This window comes from Polistes canadensis, unplaced genomic scaffold (assembly GCF_001313835.1).
Source record: "Polistes canadensis isolate GaletaPanama2010 unplaced genomic scaffold, ASM131383v1 scaffold_84, whole genome shotgun sequence".
Lineage (NCBI taxonomy): Eukaryota > Metazoa > Arthropoda > Insecta > Hymenoptera > Vespidae > Polistes > Polistes canadensis.
Window position 1 is genome coordinate 48,099 of NW_014569631.1, and position 22,630 is coordinate 70,728.

Genomic DNA, 22,630 nt, shown 5'->3' on the forward strand with positions numbered 1-22,630 from the left:
TCATCTTACAATATGGTCGCCCGCAAACTCGGACCCGTGCTTCCCCTTTTACTCTTCTTTTGCTTCTTCTTTTTCTCCTCTTTTTTTCCTTCTCTCTAGGATAAACCTCGTGGAAAATAAACGAGGCAAGCGCTTTTAAATAAGTCGTAATTCATTTGGTCGGGAATAGATACAAGCCCAGGCACAGCCTCGAAACAAACGCCTCCTACTTTATTCTCCTTAGCGTCGTTCTTGTACGGTACACACATATAACTTATTCTTTGTCTTTCGTTTATGTTCTAAGAGGAGGTCCAGAGTGGATTGTCCAAGCTATGTGATTAACCACATAGTTTTATAGACCATAGTATTCTATACATTTTTGTATTACGACACAAACTTCGGTATACAATTATAATATATTAATACGTTGCTTCTTTAAATTGATTTTGTTATTGTCACGGATTCTATTTCAATTTAATAGTATCGACAATTGTTATTTTAATCCGAAATTATTGAATTTTTCTCTGTATACTTTTGGACGTAAGATTAAAGGTATTTATAACTATTTAATCGTAAAGATTGATCAAAATTACAAGGTAATGTTTTCTTTTGAAAAAAACATTTCAAGATATTCGAACTTGAAAATGCGACAGAAAATGACCCAATAAATTCATCGATGGGGTGGGTGAGGGTAACACAGAAGAGATGCATGATCATCTTTCAATTTTCTTCTTTATCCTTCAGTTTTTCTTATTTTAGATTTTCTTTTCTTAATGTCGCGGTTCTATCATCTAATGATACTTCTTTCTAGATGTTTAGGACAAGAACGGTAGAAGTCAGGAAAATGAAGAAAAAGACATCTTTATCTTTGTATTTGCATGACTATGCTCGGTACCTTCGTACAAATAGCACTTTTTTTATTTTAATATCCCAGCGAGCGTATATACGTGCGGCCTTTTTACGACCGTTAAAATATAACTTCCTGCAAAGACGCGAATAATATCTATGAATACCTCAGTGTGCCGTAAAGACTTGATCAGTGGTAGTAGTGCCATGCCGCTGAGAGCCATTAATGACGCATTCCATCCGTGGACCCACACGAAAGAAGGTTATGAACCCTCTTGCGCTCGCGTTTCTTCCTCTTTCCTTCCTCATTTCTTCTTCCTCTTCCTCTTCCTCCTCCTCTTTTAAAAGAAGAATCTTCCTCGTTCCATCTTACCCGTCGTTGTCCACCCTCCCGAAGAAAGGTACGTTTTCTACAAAGCTGTCGATCGTTCAAGCGTTCCTTCCAACAGAACTAGGAACGAAGAATCTTAAGTTTGCGAGTCTCTCACGTAAAGTCTCTATGTGCGACGACAAGGAGGACGAAGTAGCACGGTGGTCGAAGAAATTCTTGGAATACCTTTCGTGCCCTCTTTCATTTTTTTCCTTTGTCTTCTTCTTAATTTTTTTTTCTTCTACTATTATTATTATTTCTTTTCTTCTTCCGTTCGGACGCGTAACGCGTTGGATATCAGAACATTCACCGTAGGAACGAAAATATTTGCATTGAGAACGATTCCAGGATTATTAGCCATGCAGATTACTTGTCTCATACAACCACTTACGTGGCTCATATTACACCACCACCATATCCACCAACCAGTTGGTTTTTCTCTTTCTCTGTCTCTACTTTTTATTTATTTTCCCATTATTTCGTTTCTTTCAATTATTTAATAGTAATTATGTAAATATGCTCGACCTCGTTGATGACAAATGCACAAATATCTTGACGAATAAATGCAAGAAATATAGATCAATTGTTCGGTGCGTAGGTGCCCAAGTATTACACCTATTTAACTCGTGTTAGCTTTTCAACTGTAATACCGTTGAGAACACTCGAGGGACATTGAACTCGTTTTGCTACCGTTCCTGATAAACTAAAGAAATGCGAAACGTACACGCGATATACACGTGATATTTACGCTCTTCTACTTTTCTGAGACGTATTAGATACGATCGTCCTTGATTTTACAAGCATGTTAGTTGCTAACATAGGATTCCTTTTGGGTTCAAGTTAATTCAACAATTTTATATTCGAAATATTTTATTTTATATACAAAAATTCTTATAATATGATTGGAATTTTGTTTTGAGGTATACTATTTGATACAATTATATTCCCAATTTAGTTTTTTCAATTAAAATCAATTCAATAATAAGATATGAATTTTTTGCAATTTGATGAAATGAATAAAAATCGTCAATGCGATCATAGACATCGACGAGGTTCTTCTTAGATCTATTCGCGACATGCCTGAATATTAAATTCTATATCCGACTAAGGGAAGCATTCGTGATGCAGGATTTGGTTGAATATGCATGAGTCGACGAGCTGTTCATAATATCATTCTACCATACATCAACAGCAGACCACCAATTTACTTTGGCCACGTACAACGTTGCTGTGTTCGTATCTCGTGCGCGTATTAATCGCGCGTCGTCTCTTCTATATATTTCTTCGTTGTTGTCTTTCTCATTCCCTTTTTTTTTTTTTTTTTTTTTTTTTTTTCCCCCTTTTTTTTTTTTTTTTTTTTTTTTTTTTTTTTTTCTTCTTTATTTTACCATCTCTTTTAGTTTCATAAATATATATATTTATCCAAGAGTAGTCATCCATTCGTGGCACGTGGATTTACCATGCGATTCAATTGACCACTTTTTCTTTTTTTTTACCCCCCTTCCCCCCTATTAGAAAATGATTATACATATTTTCTTCGTCGTAGAATTGAACATTTTATTTTTTACTAACGAGCAAGCATTAACGATTAATCACGAACAAACATGTTTTTAAGATTCTTTTTTTTGTTGTTTTGTTTTAATCAAAAATGAAACACGTTAAGATTATTATTGTTTTCCTTTTTTTTCCTTCTCATTGTATTTGGTTTCTATTTTTTTGTCTTTCTTTCTTTCTTCTTTTTGGCCTGTGATGAAAAACAGTGGGATGAGACAAGGGGGGTGGGGTGGGAGGGGAGGGGGGGGTATAGCGGAAGAGCAACGTTATAAATCGCAGATCATGTGCGTGAGATAGTTTGGGATGGTCACGTCCTCTTGTCTACATGAGACTACTAGCAGCACACGGCTCTTTCATCACGGGCTCCGTTCGTGCAGAAAACCCTAGAATCGAATTCACCGTTTTATACCAACTGTGTGTAGTTCGCTACTTCTCGAAACAAAGATCGACCGACGCAGGTATAGACAAAGAGCTACAGAAAAGATGTTTCTTTTTCTCTCTTTCTCTATTTTTTATATCTCGTCTTTTCTTCCGGCTCAGAAACGTTGCCCTCTCTTACTAGGATCCGAGCTTCTATCTTCGATTCAACGCAGCTAGAAGGCTTTGCTTCTCTCATGAAAGGGTAATGAGATTCCCACGCGAGAATCACTTTTATTCTCCTTCTCTACTTTTTATCTCTTTCATTTTTTTTTTATCCTTCTCTCTTTTTCCTTTCTCCTTTTTTAGCACTTATTCCGTTTATTCGTTTTTGTATCGCGACGATTCTATCCTTTCGCGATCTCGAAATGTAAACTGAGGTTCCTAAATTTATTGCAACACCTTACCCTTCTTCGAGTACGAAGCTATGCAAGAAAAGTGGAAAGACGAAAGAATTTTCAGAGGGTTACTATTAAAATGTTTCAAATTGGTTCTGATTGTCGTACTCGTTAATTAATATTATCTATTGATAGAACAACATTTAATTGTAAGTTGCCAAAATATAAACGAAAAATTAAGAAATAAGAAGGAAATAGGTACTCGCTTGATGAACAACGTAAATAATGGTTTCCTACAATTGAAATAACTATTCTATGCATCTGTATTAAATTTTCGATAGTATGGACGAATACGTGAGACGGGCTCGTTGATCACGAATCTATCTGCTCGTCTCTGAACTTATCTTCTGCCTAAGCTTTATACATCTTTATGCTTGATCTTCCGGTTGAATTTTTTTCCGGCATATTCCCATTATAAGATTTTACTAAGCTCGCTCGTACATAAATTTTGACCAAATGTAATCGCACTTTTTACGTTCGTTATCGACATTGGCATTGGTCTGATCGTTTTGATTCAAAAAGCTGAGATAGGAAAAAGACAAAACAAAAAAGAGAAAGAGAGGGGGTGGGGGAGGGGGTAAGGTTACAGGGTCTTTGACTAGCATCTTTTTCTAAATTTTATTTTCTCGTCATACGGTAGTAAAGCCATCTCTAAGATTTACCGTTTACACCCAGTGTATTTTCATTTCCATATTCTAATGAATTTCACGTGAAGTCTTCTTATAGGGCTACGTTTTACAGCCGTTCTATGACATGGTCTGAGAATAAAATTCGCCGAATAATAATATCTTCTTCTACGGATATAAAGTTCTATGAATGTTAATGAGGAACTTGCTCCCTGTGTGAGACTCTTTGACTCTTCTTTCCTTCGTTGCCTCCAACGTTGTACACAAATCTTCCCTCCTACAGTCGGGTCCAACGTTTTACGTCACTCATTCTATATTTGTTATTCCAAGAATATTGTACTTCGAGGATGTCTCGTCCATCATTTCCAAACATGTTCGAAGTATGTCTCTTTTTTTTTTTCAACCGTTCATGTGTTCAAGAATTTATAGATAGATCAGTAGCTTTTTGAGATTTGTCACAGTGTTTATTATAGTAGTTATCACATCAGCTATATCATTTCTAATACTATGATTATAGCAACTATATTTTTTGTATTAGGTCCTAGGCTTGGTGCCTAGAAAAAAATATAAGAGAAAAATGAAATGCAATAAGAAATAGAAAGAGGAAAAAAAAGAAAGAAAAAAAAAGAAATAAACGAAAGACAGGAAGAGAAGGTTTAGGCTTGCGTGCCCCTGATACCATGGCGTGATGCAAAATACTCGTTTCTATTCCTCTTTTTCCTCCTTTGAGAGACATTAAACCTCAACGGAGGACTGTAATTAAACCTCGACGTGGAATTGTTTGTAAACTGAGAGAAGAACCTTTTCAATGTACTTTAGAATAGGACATTTTATAAATATAAATAGTTAGATATATATATGTGTATAAAGCTTAGGATACAGGTACGAGATAAATCTGTCTAGGAAAGATGCAGGTGTCTAGAAGTAGAATTTAAACGAGACAGCGTCGATGTGAATTTTGTCGTGTTTGGCATTAACACAATAAAGACGTACCTACCGATGTGTTGTACAAACAGTAAGTTATTCTCGTATTCGAATCTGAACACGTGTAATAATAAAAGACGACGTAAAATGTCAATTCAGCGAGAACGCGAGGAATAAAAGTCGTCGGTATCGTTGAAATTTTTGATACTATCGTTTATCGTTGCATCTTTATATAAAGTCTCTAAATTCGCATGAGATTTTCATACACGAGTTTAGAGATTCTCGAGATCCTCAAATTGTTTTCGAAGATTAGAACAAACTAAACTGAATTGATAAGAATTGATAAGAAAAGTCATGTTTGTATTTCGAGTCTTGTCCATTATTTTTCTATTACTGTTATCTTTTTTTTTGCTTAAGCCCTAGCAATCTTTTCGGTCGATAGATAGGACGGAATCATGTCAATGACCTCGCCAAGTCTCGCCAAGGTCATACATTGAGCTCGAGAGTTTCCAGCAGAAGATGTGCATCACAACCACCACCATTACCACTACTACTAGCATTCTCTTAGAGAACACACCATACTCCTCATCGTATTTCTTCTCGTTTCTTGCACCAGCTCTTCTTCTCTTGCATCGATCTTCTCACTCATTTGCGAACACGTAATCGTCTCATATCTTTTTTTTTTTTTTTTTTGCGGGACAAGGATTAGAGACGTAGATGACATTGAGCTTACTGGCCGATCTTTCAGGCGAATACATACGAGTTAACTAACGATCATAAGGAATCTGTCTACTCAGTAAGCTGCTTTTAACTTTGATGTTAAAACGAATGAGAGAGATCTCGATATGGCAAGCAATGAATTTAATCATTGACCGAGAGAATCAATAATTATCTTGTCTCGAATATTCAAGGAATACGTTGCTAATCATCCAAGTTGTATAGCGCCGTGACCAATTTAATGTTTTTCAAACATAGATTACAGAATTTTTCTATGCATAATGAAAAAAGTAAAATTGATTATGTTAATTCGTACGACAATTTTTAACATAGTTTTCATATTACGTTTCACAATTATCGTAGAATATCGTTAATAAACAAGATTTTTTTTGTATAGAAAAAGTGTATGATTTAGTACAGAAATAGATAGAGATTTAAACTTGAATATGTTATTTCTTCAGAATAGCTGAATAATTCGCTTTTTTTATATTACGTTTACAATGATCAACAACAAAACAAATTAACTAAGAGACTAATCATTACGGATTTGTTTATTACGGAAAACACACCGACTGACCGTCTTAGATTAATTCATTATCATAGATTAACTAACTATGATACGGATTCTCATATTTGCATATACCTGTTGTTCAATAATTGTTGATCTTGTTTTAGAAAATTTAGTGAGTTGTATGAGAAATGAATATTACACGTTTCACCCCCATTTTTTTTCCACCCACTCCGCTTCTGAATTTTTCTTAGGCCACTTTTGAGACACACTTCTTGAATCGATCTTCTTTTTGTTTTCTTTTTTTTTGGAGTAAATACTTATATCATGTTGACATGTTCATGCGTTATTAATCTTTATACGTTCATGTTTGATCATACATCATAGTACAGTAGGAATGTGTTTTATAATCGATTAAAACCTTTTGTTTTTTACAATGAGATTAATGGAGACATTATCAATGATGACTCGAAAGTAGATATCATCACGATCGCGTGACTATACGAGGCCGCGTTGAAACGAGCTTGATCGATGCTACTACCTGTTGTAATGGTTATTATTAATATACGATCTCTATAAAAGTGAAAACAGAATTATGATCGTTGTTTTTAAATATCAATCATAAACTTTTTCTAATATTGTATATTCATAAAAAAAATGAAGAATTTCTTGGAGTCCAGTTAATAGAACATAAGTTAGGGGTCAGGACAGAGGAATCGAAGCTCAGAGAAGGGATACATCATTGAAAGTATAATTCAGTTTGCTTTCTATGTTTACGGATAAGATTACCTGATGGAATTTCGCTCTTTCTCAGGAATCATCAGTGAGCATGAAGGAAGGAAGGGAAGTATAAGTAAGAAGATTGGCCGAACTACGGCCGTATACTCTTCCGCAAGAGAGAAATAGAAATTCATCTCGATTCTTCGAGAGAGAGAGTGAGGGACCACACACACGAACTCGATTGGTTTGCCGGTAGGACGTTCTGTCAGTCATTCGCTTGTGCGAGGATACCTTTCCCTCTTCTCTTCTTATCTCTCCTCGTATTTCAAAACTCTGTTCAAGAATAGTAAATCGTTTTTTTCACTGAATTTATTTCACCGCGACCATTAAATGGATATCGTAATCGGATACTCGAGCAGCCGGGGTACCGGTACCATCATGGCGCTATTTTATTAAATTGTTCTCGCAGCAAGCTCTTTTTCTTCATTCTTTCTATTTCCTTCATTTTATTTTTATTTGTTTAGTTTCATTCGCGCGTTCGATAACTTGTAAACTCGTTTAAGATAACTTAACTCATGCATATAAGGATATAAATAGGTACATATGGAATAAGAGGGGACATTGAAACGAGATCTTCCTTTAGTTTCGTTTCGTTTTTCGTTTATCGACGAAATAAACAGAAAAGGATCACCATGGATTTGTCAACACTGTTAGTAAGATCAGCGAGTACCTGGGAGCAACACGTATACGTGGATATCTCGAGATCCTTTGCGATGATTCGTTGGCAAGTCGCGCGATGTGCAACGACTTGGTTTCTGGCGCCAGACTGCCTTCTTCCTTTCTTTGCTTCTCTCTCTCTCTTTCTTACTCTTACTCTTACTTTTTCTCTTTCTCTTTCTTTTTATTTTTTTCTCGTTACTGGTGCACCGCTCGATTCCTCTACGTTCCGCCGTGCGAACGAGATTTGTTCGACCGTGCACGAATTACATCCTGACGATAATTAAAGGAACGAACGGAGGGCACTTAATATAAGCGAGACATTCTGACTATCTCATTTTTCTAATCCCTTTTCAGATTGCTATTTAGATGCTTATTTACGAAGAACAAGGTTATTCTTTAGATTAGAACTCGTACTTTTATATATATATATATATATTTTATTTAAAGAATATTCTTATTTATGCACAAAATAAATTCAACGTTAACATCGATGTGTGATTAGATTTGTATATAAACAATGATAAAAAAAAAGAAAAAAACAGGGGAGAGAAGACTGAAACTTAAAAGAGATTTTGTAGGATTTATCGAAAGAAATATAATATGTTATATCAATAAAATATATGTTTGTAAGACTAAATATTTTTTCGTATAATAAATTTGTAGTATTTAGTAATGTTCCAATTTCAGTAGGGATAAGCAACCCCACCGTGCGAGTTTCTTCTTCTTCTTCTTTTTCTTCTTTTTATTCTTTAAGGCACGTCGAGGCGTTCTCGTAAAGTAATTCGCGTATTAAAGAAACATAAATATCATGCGCAGAAGCGCGGTAATCAAGATGCCGAGAGTTTATATGTACGCGAGAGGAGAGACCAGAGCGAGTCTTGAGGGACGAGCGTTAAATCATAAATCCAGTAAATTGCTCCCGGGTCGCAGCTTAAAGCTTTTTTCACACTTGCATGAGGGAGAGAGAGATAGATAGATAGATAGAAAGAAAGAAAAAAAAGTAGAAAAAAGAGATAGAGATAGAGATATAGAGATACAGCCCAGCGTAACGCAGGAAGGTTGAAATTTTCGCCATAGTCTTCATAGTTCTTCATCGAACTGTATATTTTTGATATATTTTGATATATCTTTACACGAATATTTTGATTTTTATGTTATCCACATTTTTTTTTTTTGATTTTCTATTTGTATAACGCGAACGTCTTGTAAAATTTCGATATGTTTTTCCTCTAAGTAAATAATTCAATTTATTTAATTTTTTTAATTGCATTTTAAAGGAGTGCACCAGTTTTTTTATCTCGCAAAATCAATTCGCGTTTTTATTATATTTTCTTAATGTTTAGAATTTTTTTTTTTTCTATAGTTATAAACTCGTTTTATAAGTTTATACTATGTATACGTATGTACACGTTTATCAATTGTTTCGATCTCCCCCACGGTTAAGATTCTTTTCTTTTTTTTTTTTCTTTTATTCAATCAACATAATTTACAATAGCAGAAAAAGTATTCCGTTCTTGATGGTGGCAACCACTAGGCGCGTGCCGTTCACACAGATTGCTTCCGTTGAGAATATTCACTATTAAAAGGGTTAATTAACGAGTACTGTTTATTTGCAATGAGATTTTAGTGATTTTAGTGACTTTCAATGATGAACATTACTTCCATTTTATTTTATTCCTACATTGATACGGTAGATGATATTTTTTTTCTTTTTTTTTTGCTAAAGTTAGAAAGAAGTGAAAAAGATAAAACTCAGTGAGTCCGAGTTGAGCTCAGCCAAAATCGATAGTAATCTAATCATTCGTGCAGCTGGATAACTCGATTTTCGTTCGTTCTCGCAATGTAATCGTGTTAATATTGGTCCTGGAAACAGGAACAGACTTCGTCCTTCATCTCTTTTTCTTTCTCTCTTTTTCTCTCTCTCTTTTCATCGTTATTATACGGCATACAACGCTCTTGATTGCTGTTTTCAGTGTTAAGTCCCCCTTTAAGCTTTAGCCTTCGTTAACCAAGATATTTGCAAAAGAGGGCTCTGTGTCGAATTTTTTGCTTCTTTCCTTTACAATTATGTTTTTTATAATACACGAACATTATAACAATAATGAATATTCAAAGCGAATTTATTTGCAAAAAATAATCTTGTCGTGATTAATCAATCAGTGTTTATAACGAGATGAGATCGGAGTGAATAACAGTGAAAGGGAAAAATTAAGGGAGAAAGATAGATGATAAAGAAAAGGAAGTTAACGGGCGGTACGCAAAATTCTAGCTAATGACCGCATTAATAATTAGCCGAGAACTTGTAATAAAGTTTCCATAACTAATTGGCCTGTTCCTACGCTAAGCATTTCGAAGAAGAAGACCACACAGATTTTCTCTTTTTTATTTCTTTGTTGACCTTGCAGTTAAACGTCCGCGATAAATTAAACAGATATATAGATTATGAAACGATATCATCGAATTTTGGTTTTTCTTCATTTCTGTTGAAGGTTAATTCGTTGAAGAGCTTGAACTTTATGATGCTTTTATTGTCGAGAAATAAATAAAAATATGTTGGGAGTAAAACTTAAAGATTCATTTCTTCATTTTCATTTCAATGTCAACAACAAATGAAGCAATTCTTAAATCCTTGGGATCATCGTATCCTCATCTTAGGTAGTGCTGACGTGCCAGGATGTGTTAACAAGCAAGTGAATGTAAAACGAAGGCAAGTACATATGCGGTATTTCGCGGATTTTCAAACGTTTTTTCTTTCGCATTTTAAGACATTCAACACTTTTAAAGATAGCAGCACGTTAATTATGTGAACTTTAATCCTTTTTCCGGTTGAAGTTCTGGAATCTCAATAAGAACACAGACTTATTTACTAATTACCGTTTTTACAAAATCTATAAAAAGGCTTCTTCATCATCTACTAACTGTTGGTTTATTGAGAAAAATATAGATTGGATCGTACAAGAAGGCAATGACCCGAAACATTAGAGCAGGCTCTCTGCACTGAGTGGAAAGACAAATCTGGCATGAGTCAATTGGATTGGCCGTCATAGTAGCCCGATGCTAATTTCATTGAAAACGTCAGAGAATTTATAAAGTCAAAACTTCGTGGAAGGAAATGATTAACTGTAAAATAATTAATGCGACAGATTCATCGGATTTGGACGGCCTTACCACACGAATACTTTGGTATACGTTGCGTCGATCCGTTAAAAAGTATTTCTCAGAAATGTCAGTCAATTGTCGAAGTTGCTGATAATTTAAACTCTCAATTAACATTTTAATTTTAACTATTAAAAATGAATGTATTTATTTTATAATTTATAAATTTATAGGTAACAAGGGAGAGAGGGATGTTGTAAAGTATAATCGTACGTTTCTTTTTTAATAACTACCGATTAAATTTGATTATTAATTGGACATCTTAATTAAGTTTATAAATCTTAACGGATAGAAAAATAAACGATTTATTTAGGATTTATTGTCGATAATTTCTACCATTAAATATAAAAATGTCTAATTGTCATTTAATAGATGATTCGATTCAGTAATCTTATCTTAATTAACGTTGTTTTTCATTTATAAAAAATACATGATAGAGAAGTAGTCAGAGGGAGAGATAGAGGGAAAAAGAGAGAGAAAGTAGTGATAAAAGGGATCGGTATATGTCGCCCTCGTAAAGCAAGTCTATTCTCTATCTCTATCTTTATATTTTTTTCTTGTAAAAGCAAGATATAATACTATCTCACTACCTCCTAGTTCTCGTTCGAGCGCCTCAATGTACGGTGGAAACGATGCTGAAATGTCGGCTATGCCGATTACTAGCGATGGATATACGAGATAATGAAAAGCCTCGTCTCTTCTGTTACCTTTACTTCCGCGTCCATCCTTCTCTCTCTTTCTTCCTCCTTCTCTCTCTCTCTCTCTCTCTCTCTCTCTCTCTCTCTCTCTCTCGTTTTCATTCTCCTTCTTTTTCTTTCTTTCTTTCTTTCTTTCTTTCTTCGTTTCGCTAGAGTATCAGCGACGTTGCGCTTCCACATCCTTCTTCGTGTATCTCGAGATCTCGAAGAAGGGAAACCAGAGATTTTCACCGTGCCTATGGTCGTTGGGATTCGGTATTCAACCTGCTCGCGGTTCAATGACTGACTTCTTAGAACGCCTTCTCTTCATCTTCGTGGTGGAATCAATCTGCTTGCCGATACGAGAAAACGTTACTTACTTACTCTTTCTTAGCCGCAATCTCTTCCTCTTTGTCCTAACTCTTTCTCTCTCTTCTTCCGTTTTTTTTTTAACCTCTCCTCTCTTGTCTTCTTCTTCGTTTTTTTTTTTCTTCTAATGTACGAACATGAACAAGCTGATCGCGCGTAGTAAGACGAGCCGAAGCACTTTCCTTTCCTTTCCTTCGTGTGGACGTTAAATATCTATTTTTTCACATAGGAAATGAATATCCGTTTGCAGATAGACGTATACAGATAAAAAGGATCGTATCTCTCTAAATAACGTAAATTTGAAGATTACGCTAGGTTGGTTGTTGTAGGACAAATTTTTCTATATTTATTGAACTCAATTTTTGTACTTTAAATTAAAATAGAAAAAATAGAGTGAATTTGATGATAGAATCGTTTACGACGTATGTAATGTTTGTTCTTGATTTATTTGATATGTTTAATATTGATAATAATAATCGTATCACTATATCCTACTTCGTTTTGTACCATTAAAAAATAGTTTAATATTAAAATTATTTAATAATATATATATTTGTTTAAACTTAGAAGAAATATTCGAGATGAAGTTCTAATAGCGTATAACGATCGACTAACATTCGATTATCGAAAGTAAAATGTTAAGTATTTTTAGGGAGTGGGGACGGTCTTTGGTTGTAACTTCTTCCCAACGCCCTTTCTCTACACTTCCCTTATCTCTTTCGATCGAAATGCGAGCGGTGAATGGGAGATAATAAATAACTTAGGATACTCATTTACTCGAGTGATGCAAGATCTCGTAATATAAGGGTAAAATCCACCGCTAATGTCATACATCTACGCTTTGTTCCATCGAATTTCACAGAAACACCGATCCGGAAATCATTCCTACTTTTTACTCAACGGAGCTGATTGTCGAAGGTCATGACGTAACCTTCTCTCCCTCTAAACCTACGGCAATGAACCCACGACGATCTCGTCTCCTCGCATAGAGCTTCCATACAACATGTAATGACAGTTCTTCGAAAGTACAAGAGAAAGAGAGAGAGAGAGAGAGAGAGAAAACAGCATTATCTGTCTTTTTCTTTCCACGAGAAAGAGCGAATAGATTGCGAGCCTTGTGGAAGAGGATCACCGAAACGTGACTGCTACCGGCATTCACTTTTCTTCTCTTCGTATTCCTTCGAAAGAAGGACGATTATCATCATAGAATTATCTTCCGGATATCAACGTCCTGTTTCGTTTACTACTTCTACCTTTTCACACATGACTGCTCACCAATTCAAATTTGAATAACGAACAAGCTCCTCGCGATGGAGCCAATTCCCTTTATAATTACGAACAGGGTGGTCTTCCCATGAATTAGATTTGTTTACTCTTCTAATAAACTTCGAAAGATTTATAGTAACCTTTTTCAATATGTTTCAGATACACAAATGGAACAAGGATACCGATCGGAGGTTCAGGAACGTGCTCTTATCGTCTCTTTGCAGATGTTTAATTTAATTTTGGAACGTGGAGTATCTTTATTGAAGGCACAGTTGGATAGTGGAGAGGAACCTCGATTGGTCATAGGAGAAGATATGCAGGTCCTTCTACCTGCTATTAAGGTACATTTTATAAATTCTCTTTAAATTATCTTTGTTTTTGGTGTACACGTTTCTTGTAAATATTTTAAGAATAATTAATAGATTAAAGAGAATGTAGACTTAAAACTTTATCGCATTGCATAGAAAAACACATAAAAAATATTTACAGAAACTTTTCAAAGAAATATCAGAGATTGTGCAATGCTGTAAATTGTACAACTTTGCTATTTTTGTGAAAAGTTTTGGTAAATATTTTTTATACTAAAAGTGAATAGATTTTAATGAAACTTTTATTAAATTAAATTACACTCTTTTGTCTACGCGTAAAATACCTTTTCGAGTTATAAATTGATCTGCAAATTTTCAAAAGATGTCAGAGAATGCAATGCTGTAAATTGTGCATCTTTGCAATTTCTTTGAAAAGTTTCGGTAAATATTTTTTATACTTAAAGTAAATAGATTTTAATGACTCTTATATTAAATTAAAATACACTTTTTGACGGTAACATATATAATAGAAATGTACGTGTCTAATACGTAGAAGAGGGCTGACAAGTTTTGAGTGAATCTTGCATGTGAATGCATTGTACGAAATGGAATGACCGGCTATAAGAATTTTTGCGAAATTTCAACCCTTGTTTTTTCGCAAACGGTTGGAGATCTGTATTTTGTTGAAAGTATAATGTATATTCTCATGGACTACTACAAGTATGCAAAGTTTGAAAAAAATGTGAGCCTCTCGTAAATGGTTCTGCCCTTGTTAGTTGCATGCGAACGAGCTTAAGCGGTTGAGGATTTATGAAGCGATGCGAGATTCGCACCCACGCAAGATCCTCCGCCGGTGGCCGGTGTCAAGACCTGGACCTGGTTCGTTCATGTCTCGACTTATTATGCAACCTAGGTGTCCACGATTAATGTACCAATCGCACGTAATCTATGCCCGCGCGTTCAGCTACATCGACAAAGATCGGTCGATCACGAGATTGCAACGACAGTATCGGCACTCTTCTTCTTTTCCCTTTCTTCATTTCAATCAATCACGCTTCGATATGATGAATCGATCTTCCACGATACATTTGAGATTTGTGAAAAATTTATAAAAAGAAGAAATAATATTTTTTTACGAGATATTAATAGACTTACTTATTATAAATCTTTTGATTTATACAAAACCATGTATGTTTCCTGTATTATATTAATGATCGTCTGATCATCATTTTCTTACCCTGAACTGATATTCAAAGTATATATGCAACTTTATGATTTTTGTTACGTTAATGATAATAAAATTGCAATATAGGTTTAACATTTAATTCCAAATTTTGCTTATATTATTTTTTATTACTCTTGTTTTTATAAATTTTAAAAAATATTCTTGACAAAGTGAATTCTTTATGATCATTGATTGCCTCGTTAACAGTCCGTTGATCTCTCAGCGATGATTTCTCAAGAAGGTGTAACGTTTCTACGTTGAGACCATTAATATTGGCGATAATGCGGATGCGATACAAGAGCGTTTGAATACATTTTATTTTCCAAAAGATTGATGAATGCTGTTGTTGACGAGAGTAAAAAGTCGAGTGGATTTCTATAAATAGCAGCATTATTCGCTCATCTGTAGGAATGTATCTCACGTTTTTCTTATTTCATTACAGATTTGGTGCGATTGGATGTTGTGCCATAGTACCGTCTGGAATCCACCACCTTCGTGCACTGATTATAGAGTCGGGTAAGTGTTTCTTTTACCTAAAAATTAAAATGATTAAAAACTTTTGCTTATTAGAATCGTAGTTCTGTCGTTTTATCGTCGAATTTCATTGGCCTAATGAACATAGTTATATACATATATATTCGTAAAGTATGAAGCGTTCTATTTTATTGACCAAAAAACAAGATATGCACATTATAAAGTATTATGATTAAACATGTTTCGTGAAAATCCCTGTTCGGAAAAGAATTCACGTATAGGTATTACAATCCAGAGGCACGATTCTCGAAGGTAGGGAAGAATGTTCGATACTTCGAACTAGCCCATTCTGTGGTCTGCGGTTTGCGGTCTGAAATCTTTGCGTTCTAACCATGGCGAGCCCAGTCGGTAACCGTCGCGATACTTAGTTTCGCCAGCAGATTACGCTACAATGCCGAATCTTCCATTTTTACGATAAAAATCATGAGTTTTTTTTGTTTTTTAAAGATCGGTGATAAAATTGATCTTGAAAAAATCTAGAAGTTTGGAAAGAATGAGGATATTTTTTGTGTGTGTGTTTTTTTTTGTTATTTTAAAACATTAAAACAAGCCACGTTCATCGAGAAAAACATTAATTTGCGATCCTTAAGATGGATCAAAATTGAAGGATCTCTTCTCGCTTACGTCGAAAGATCCATCGAATAAAAACAAAACGCGAAAAGATAAGAGAGTAATAGCCGTTCGATCTTTCCGTAGCCTTAGGCCTGTTCTCTAGCAAAGATCGCTCGGAGCCACACTTAGCACTTAGACCGATCGGCATTTACACTCGTCCGACCTTGGGAAAACGCTCTCGGGAGAGGAAAGAGCGAAAGATTATCGTCGATGCGCGTTCACCGCGCACGGCAACGGGGTCGTAACCTTTACGTCTCCCTAGAGAGAAGTTTTTCTGCTCGTAGGAAGAAATTATTGCTACTTTATCGCAATTAATGGTACACCTCGGGACTCTAGTAAATCCTCTCGTTTCAGTCTGTCCTCACTAAGGATATAGAAGTAGAGTAAACGTTACAGTTATTGACTACTATTTAATAATCGATCGCGTTTCCTTTTTTATTTTTATTTAAGATGCATAATAGCGCGCATATTCGAGATCAATACATAATATTTAATGAGACCAAGTTTAGTTAGATAAACGTGCCACGTTTCCTATGTTTTTTGTTAACCGATAACTACGAGAAAGTCACTGAAGAACGGGAGGAATAAGCATATGTGTGTATGTGTACGTTTGTTTGTATGGCGTAGGTCACGGTCAACCACTGTACGGCATCGAGGCTCGATCCGTACTCGAGCTGAGCTTTGCTCGTTCTTACAGGATCCTCTTTCCGCTTTCACGACATAGCCTCTTATGTCGACGTAACAACGAACGTCCTTTAATTTCAAGGCTCGAGTCTCCACGAACACGGTCATTCTTTTGTAAAAAACCAAAATTAATCTTTTGTATGCATGGTCATGAAATAATAAAACAAAAAATATAAAAGAATAAATAGGAAGTTGAGATTTGTAGGTTGACAATTGTCACGTCTTGTAAGCTCATATTACAAATAGACCAAGTTACCGCGTTGCGTTCTGCCGATTTGCAGCTGCATTTGGATTATTAATTTAGGTTGACAGTTTTCGGGTGTTTTGAATTATGACTCGTGTGTTGAACTATTCATTTTCGCGGTTATAAAAGAGAAAGAGTAAGATGGGAAGAAAAATATGAAGACAAACGGACAGACAGATATATATCGTGATACTTCTCTCCGAAAACCTGTTTAGTTTTTGAAACTCGATGAGGCCCGTATTTGACTTGTCGAAAGAAAAAGAAAAGTTATAAAAAAAAATTGCGTCTCCTTTATATATTCCTTCGACTCTTGAACTCGAAAAGCGCTTCCTTTTCGAGCCTTTGCGGTCAAACATCTACGTCTTTAAAAATATACTCACAAATATATATTCGAAACGATATTCTGAAATATTTCCTTGAGATATATCGCAAAGACGTTGAAAGTATTCTCGAGTATTTTTCTCGACCCATCGATTACGTTCTTCTTCATTTTGATGCTCGCGAATTGAGAAACGTTTTAACGGGTTCGTGTTGTCAATTGACATTAACTACACTCGAGTTCACATGTAGCTGATAAAAATCATATCATTTTACCTGTGTCTGTTACCTCAAGGTTGCATGCAATCGTCCTGCGTAACCGATTGCGGTTTCAACCAACGAATTTATGTTTTATCATTGCAAGAGCGAACTATATCTTCATTTTAAACGAGAAATTCCAACCAAAACCTATAACTTATTTTTCAATTTTTCACAAATATGCGATGCTAGGTTTTTAATAAAAATCAGTGTGCTACAGATATAAAATGTTCGTATCGTCACATATAGCTTGTTAATGGTTAGAGGAGTCATCAGAAAAGTGGAAGATACTGGTTCGGGTCTTAATTCAATCTACAAACAGCGCAATTTTTTTTTATTTCGTTTTGCAAAAAAATATTTCTGATTTTCTATCTCTCTTTTTGTATCAACGATTGGACTGCAAATACTTTAGATAGTAAAATGTTTCGTTTTAAATATTTATTTGTATTCATTGCAACGTCAATTCTCAATCGTCATAAAAATATCGCTAAAACTTTGTTTCTCGAGTATTTTAAATATCTTATTATAAAAAGTTTTATTTTCATTTATATCCATTTAGAGAATATAATAATGCGTAATGTATTTAATTATAAAAAAAAAAATTTCTTCGAACAGATAAAATTATTCTATTGCGGAGAAGTCGGAGAACGGAAAACTCATTAGATGATAAATTCGTCTATCACGCAAGAGTCTAGTAAAAGATAAAAATCTATTAAAAGTTTCTCAAGGTTGTTGCATCGACGCAACATTACTAGTGATCCTATCCGACTGAATAAGTTAATTATTGTTGTTCGCAAGCGATTACCTATTAATTACTTACTTATGACTCAGACATGTTTCCTTGGTAAGGACGCTACTCGGTTAAGCCTTTCTCAATTCTTTAGATAAAAAAAGAGAAGAAAGAGAGAGAGAAAGAGAAAGAGATGCGAATAAATAAACTACAGCGGCCGCTGTCCTGTATAATAAACGGCTGACCTTTAACGATGACAATCAATTAATTGCATAGAAAATTGTCGACATTAGATCAGTCATTACAATTATTTTATTTTTATCTCTCTTTCTCTCTCTCTCAACAATTTATATATATATATATTTATTATAAAATCTGTATCGTACGATTTTTAAATTAATTAATTTATTCATCATTTTCCGTACGGATTCGTGAGCCCAGTATAGAACAATGATTGATCACTTTGTTTTTACATTCGCACGCGATTTTCTTCTTCAATCGTGTATTGTGAGAAATCGTGACTGGATGACAAGGAGAAGGCAAAAGTCGCTGACCAACAGATCGATAAATAAAAGTCTAATGCGAGGTCATCCGCGTTCTATTGAAAACGATCTCTGCACCAGCTGCGCTTACGTTTGCGCGCGTGCACCTCTCATGTACGTCCGGCTTCTTTATTTACTTTCGCATCGGAAAAAAACGCAAATTGCCTATTCCACTTGGCAGCTTACTAAATCACGCTTGATATTTATTGGCCTCGTAACAGCGAGAAAAGAGGAAGCCAGGTGCTCGATCTCAGAGATCCTTCCGGTTTCTCATTATTCGCACGCGTTTCATCAACGTCCTTGTCTTTTCTCCTATGCGAATGACAAAACTTTGATTTTAATCGTAATTATCTTTTTACTTTACAGACCACCTGGAGACGCATGGAGTAGATTAGCAACAATGGCTAATCTTTTGGATAAGCTCAATTACACCAGAACTGTTTTGATCCAAGCGAAAGACGCTGAGGGTCGTGAAGACGGTAAGATCATTATTCTGCTTATTAATCTTTAATGATACAAAATGAAGCTTTACGCGTAAATCATAAATTTACATCACACAATGTATGATCCTTATATGAGTTCGTGTTTTTTGTTTTCTTTCTTTCTTTCTTTCTTTTTTTTTTTATATGGGAAAATTGTACAAATTATCACACGTAAAAAAAAAAAAACTTCCGTACAGAGAAAAGTTAACATATTTAAGATGATTGAATAGGTGAACCCGCATCGACAGAATCATTCACAAAAGATGCTGGCTCCTATTACTACCAGCACAAAAGTTACGGTCTTTAACATCAGATTACATATATTGTTGGATGAATATTTTAAGATTATTTTCTTATTCTTTATAGCTCTGGAATGTATTGAACAAGTTGTTTTTACTCGTTTTATCTTACTTTTTTATCTCTTTTATACTCAACCTCTTCTAGTACCGTTGATTACAACTCTCATGTTATAAGCTAAAAATAAATTTCTAACTGTTAGATTGCATGGAACCATATAAAATTATCGACAATCCAATAAAATCTTTTAGTTCGGCAACTAACTCGAAAATATTTAATATATTCATGCATGATCGACTTCACGCTTTGCTACGTGAAGGCAAGTGCATTTGTATTGGTCATGAATTTGATTCAAAATGAAAAAAAAAAAAACAAAAAGACAAATCCAGTATAGATTACAATGATATTCGATCGATTACGATAATTGACAAACGATCTCACTCGATTTAACGGTGAGTATAACGGCACGTTTTAACGCACGCGGACGATGAGTTGCTGCTTCACGGTCGATCGGGACAAGTGGACAGATAATCATAATAATCGACTGTACCGCTTATGCATCTGCGGTTTTAAGAAAATCGGATCGAAACGCGCCGTTTAAGGATTTTAATATGAATTGCGATTGAATGCGTTATATATGCGGGTTATTCCATTATAGTGAAAATAAAGCCTCATTACGAAAAAACTTAATTCTACATTGTCGACTGAATAAGGTTTTTTTTTTTTTTAAATAATAAATCACTTTACTACTGTTACCGTGCGGAACATCCTATATATGTATATTATTTAAAGTTTAACATAACACAATAAGTTACCACTTAGTAACATTTTCATTTATATAATATCCTATAAAGTAGAAAACGATGAGAGCAAAGTTCATTTTTCGAAATTTATTCGTATTTATATATAAAAAAATCATATTTCCATAGATAGAAATTTGTCTTTGGCAATTAAAAAATGTATTATTTTCGCTATCGACGAAATGTTTTATTTTACTAAACGTTTAGAAGTGTTAACGATGACGAAGGAAGCGCATAACGGAGGATTTGTCGCATTCCATACGACTTCCTCTCCCTCTCTCTCTCTCATTCTCCATTTTGTTGGCTCTTTTACTCTTAGACATGCTGGACCAGCTTAATCAAAAAACTTGAATCCTCGAACGGCAAAGTCGCGTCGGTCGTCTGTTGACCCCCACAGCAGCAACAGTGGCAGCGGCGGTTGCGTAACGGTGAATCCGATGTGACCACTGCAATGCTATACTCTTCTACTCGTTTACAAGCCTGCAGCCAATGATACTTCGTCGTTGTCTCATAGGCGCGCCACGCCCGATTGCTACTGTCTACCATTATTTCTTTTTATCTCTTTATTCTTTTCTTTCACCCTCTGTGTTATTCCATGCATCTTATGAATACTTAAATCGCATTGCCTCCGAGACCATTTACGCAAGGATTTCGCAAGAGCTTCACGAACAGCCGACGTCCTTCTGTCAGACTCGCTTCCAATTTTTTTTCCCCCCCCTCTGTGTATGTAAGCAAATTTTTTTGATTAAACGATTACTTACGAGTTATATTGTCAAATTTTTCATTAAAAATATGTAACAAAAATATGCCTTTTTAAAAATTCCAAAAAAAGAAAAAAAATGTAAATAATTACTCGAACGATATCCAGCGATTAATTTAAAAAAAAAACAGATATGTTTTTCGGCAAAAATTACCAAATGGTTTTGTTGTCGCGCGTATGATTCAGAGTCAGGAAATAATTTATACGACGGATAAACGGCACGAAGGTATCGTTTAATAACTAATTGCATGTACCTGATGATAATTACGAACGGAACACGAATCGATTAATTTTACTCGTGCAATGATAATCCATTATGCCAAGACAATGCGATATTTTACAGGATTGCAATTTGTCATAGCTCACGCGACAGCGTACATACATGATTTTTCCATTTCTACGCCCTTTTAGTTCTTTAATCCGATATGTATAAAAAAAAAATATCAAAGGATCGATTTTTTTTGATAAGTCCAATCGCGAACACATGCAGTGATCAATAATTGGTCGGAATATAATATGAAAAATGAGAATTTTGATTGCTTCTGTTCTTTGGAAATAATTCGAAGAAATCATTCAAGAAATTTTTTGAATTCTTGTATTTATATCAATGACAACAAATTACATTTAATCGATCATTAAACGCGAATAATAGCTATTTTCATTATCAATAAATTATAGTCCGATATGAATTAATTACTAATGAAAAGCTTAATTAATCTTATTAAAATGAAATCAATCATCTTCGATGCAATGTTTTATTGTTATTACATTAACAAAGATCCTCATTAATTATTTTACTCTTATTAATCTAATGTAAGATCATTAATTACAAATAATGTAGTTTCTTTTTTATTTAAATTAGATTTTTAAAGGATATATTTTCAAATTATATAATATAGTCGATTACTAAAAGAAATATATATAGAAATACATATAGAAATACATTTTCCTATTTCGTTTTTACCGTTGTATGTAGCTTAGCAGGTCTTACGTACTGAATGAATCCGGATGGTTGAAAACGAGCGTTCTAGTTTTGTATCTTGCATCCTTGCATGCGGTACACTTACCTCAAAGTCGAGCATGTCCTTGCCAACGACGAAACACGCACGTCATCGTGAATATGTCGCGTTACACGTGCCGTTCCAGTAATACAACTGCATGCATGTTAGTCGATGATGCCTGACTAGAACGATCGTTCAACTACTGTAAAACGTAACCACTTTGCTACTACATATTTCCTTTGCGAATTTCCTTTTTCTATTTTATTATCCAATGTTATCATCGTTGTAAGATCATTTTATATTGAACATTATTTGCCTTCTGTCTCTGATTTTGTCAAATAACAGTTTGCAAAAAGCGATACAATTTGTAAAGTAAAAAAAGATGCAAGACAATAACGGTACATCCAGTAACGTGTGCCGTAATGTCAATTTGTTGGCTTACCTCTCTCTCTCTCTCTCTCTCTCTCTCTCTTTCTCTCTCTCCCTCTCTCTCGGCCACTCTGCACGATCAGTTCAGTGAAGAAGAAAAGAGAAAAAAAACAAAGAGAGAGAGAGAGAGAGAGAGAGAGAGAGAGAAAGACGAATAAG

General features: G+C 34.7%; 1 protein-coding gene across 5 annotated transcripts in view; it reads left to right on the top strand.

Annotated features, from left to right (window-relative positions):
• The window catches only part of LOC106786826 (telomerase-binding protein EST1A), a 94,861-nt gene that overhangs the window by 41,387 nt on the left and 30,844 nt on the right, over positions 1-22,630 (top strand). For all 5 annotated transcript variants that reach the window (XM_014748627.1, XM_014748629.1, XM_014748628.1 and 2 more), the window contains 3 exons: positions 13,407-13,588; positions 15,223-15,296; positions 19,069-19,181. In XM_014748627.1, the coding sequence (XP_014604113.1) occupies positions 13,407-13,588; positions 15,223-15,296; positions 19,069-19,181 (369 nt within the window). The remainder of the gene's footprint in view (positions 1-13,406; positions 13,589-15,222; positions 15,297-19,068; positions 19,182-22,630) is intronic.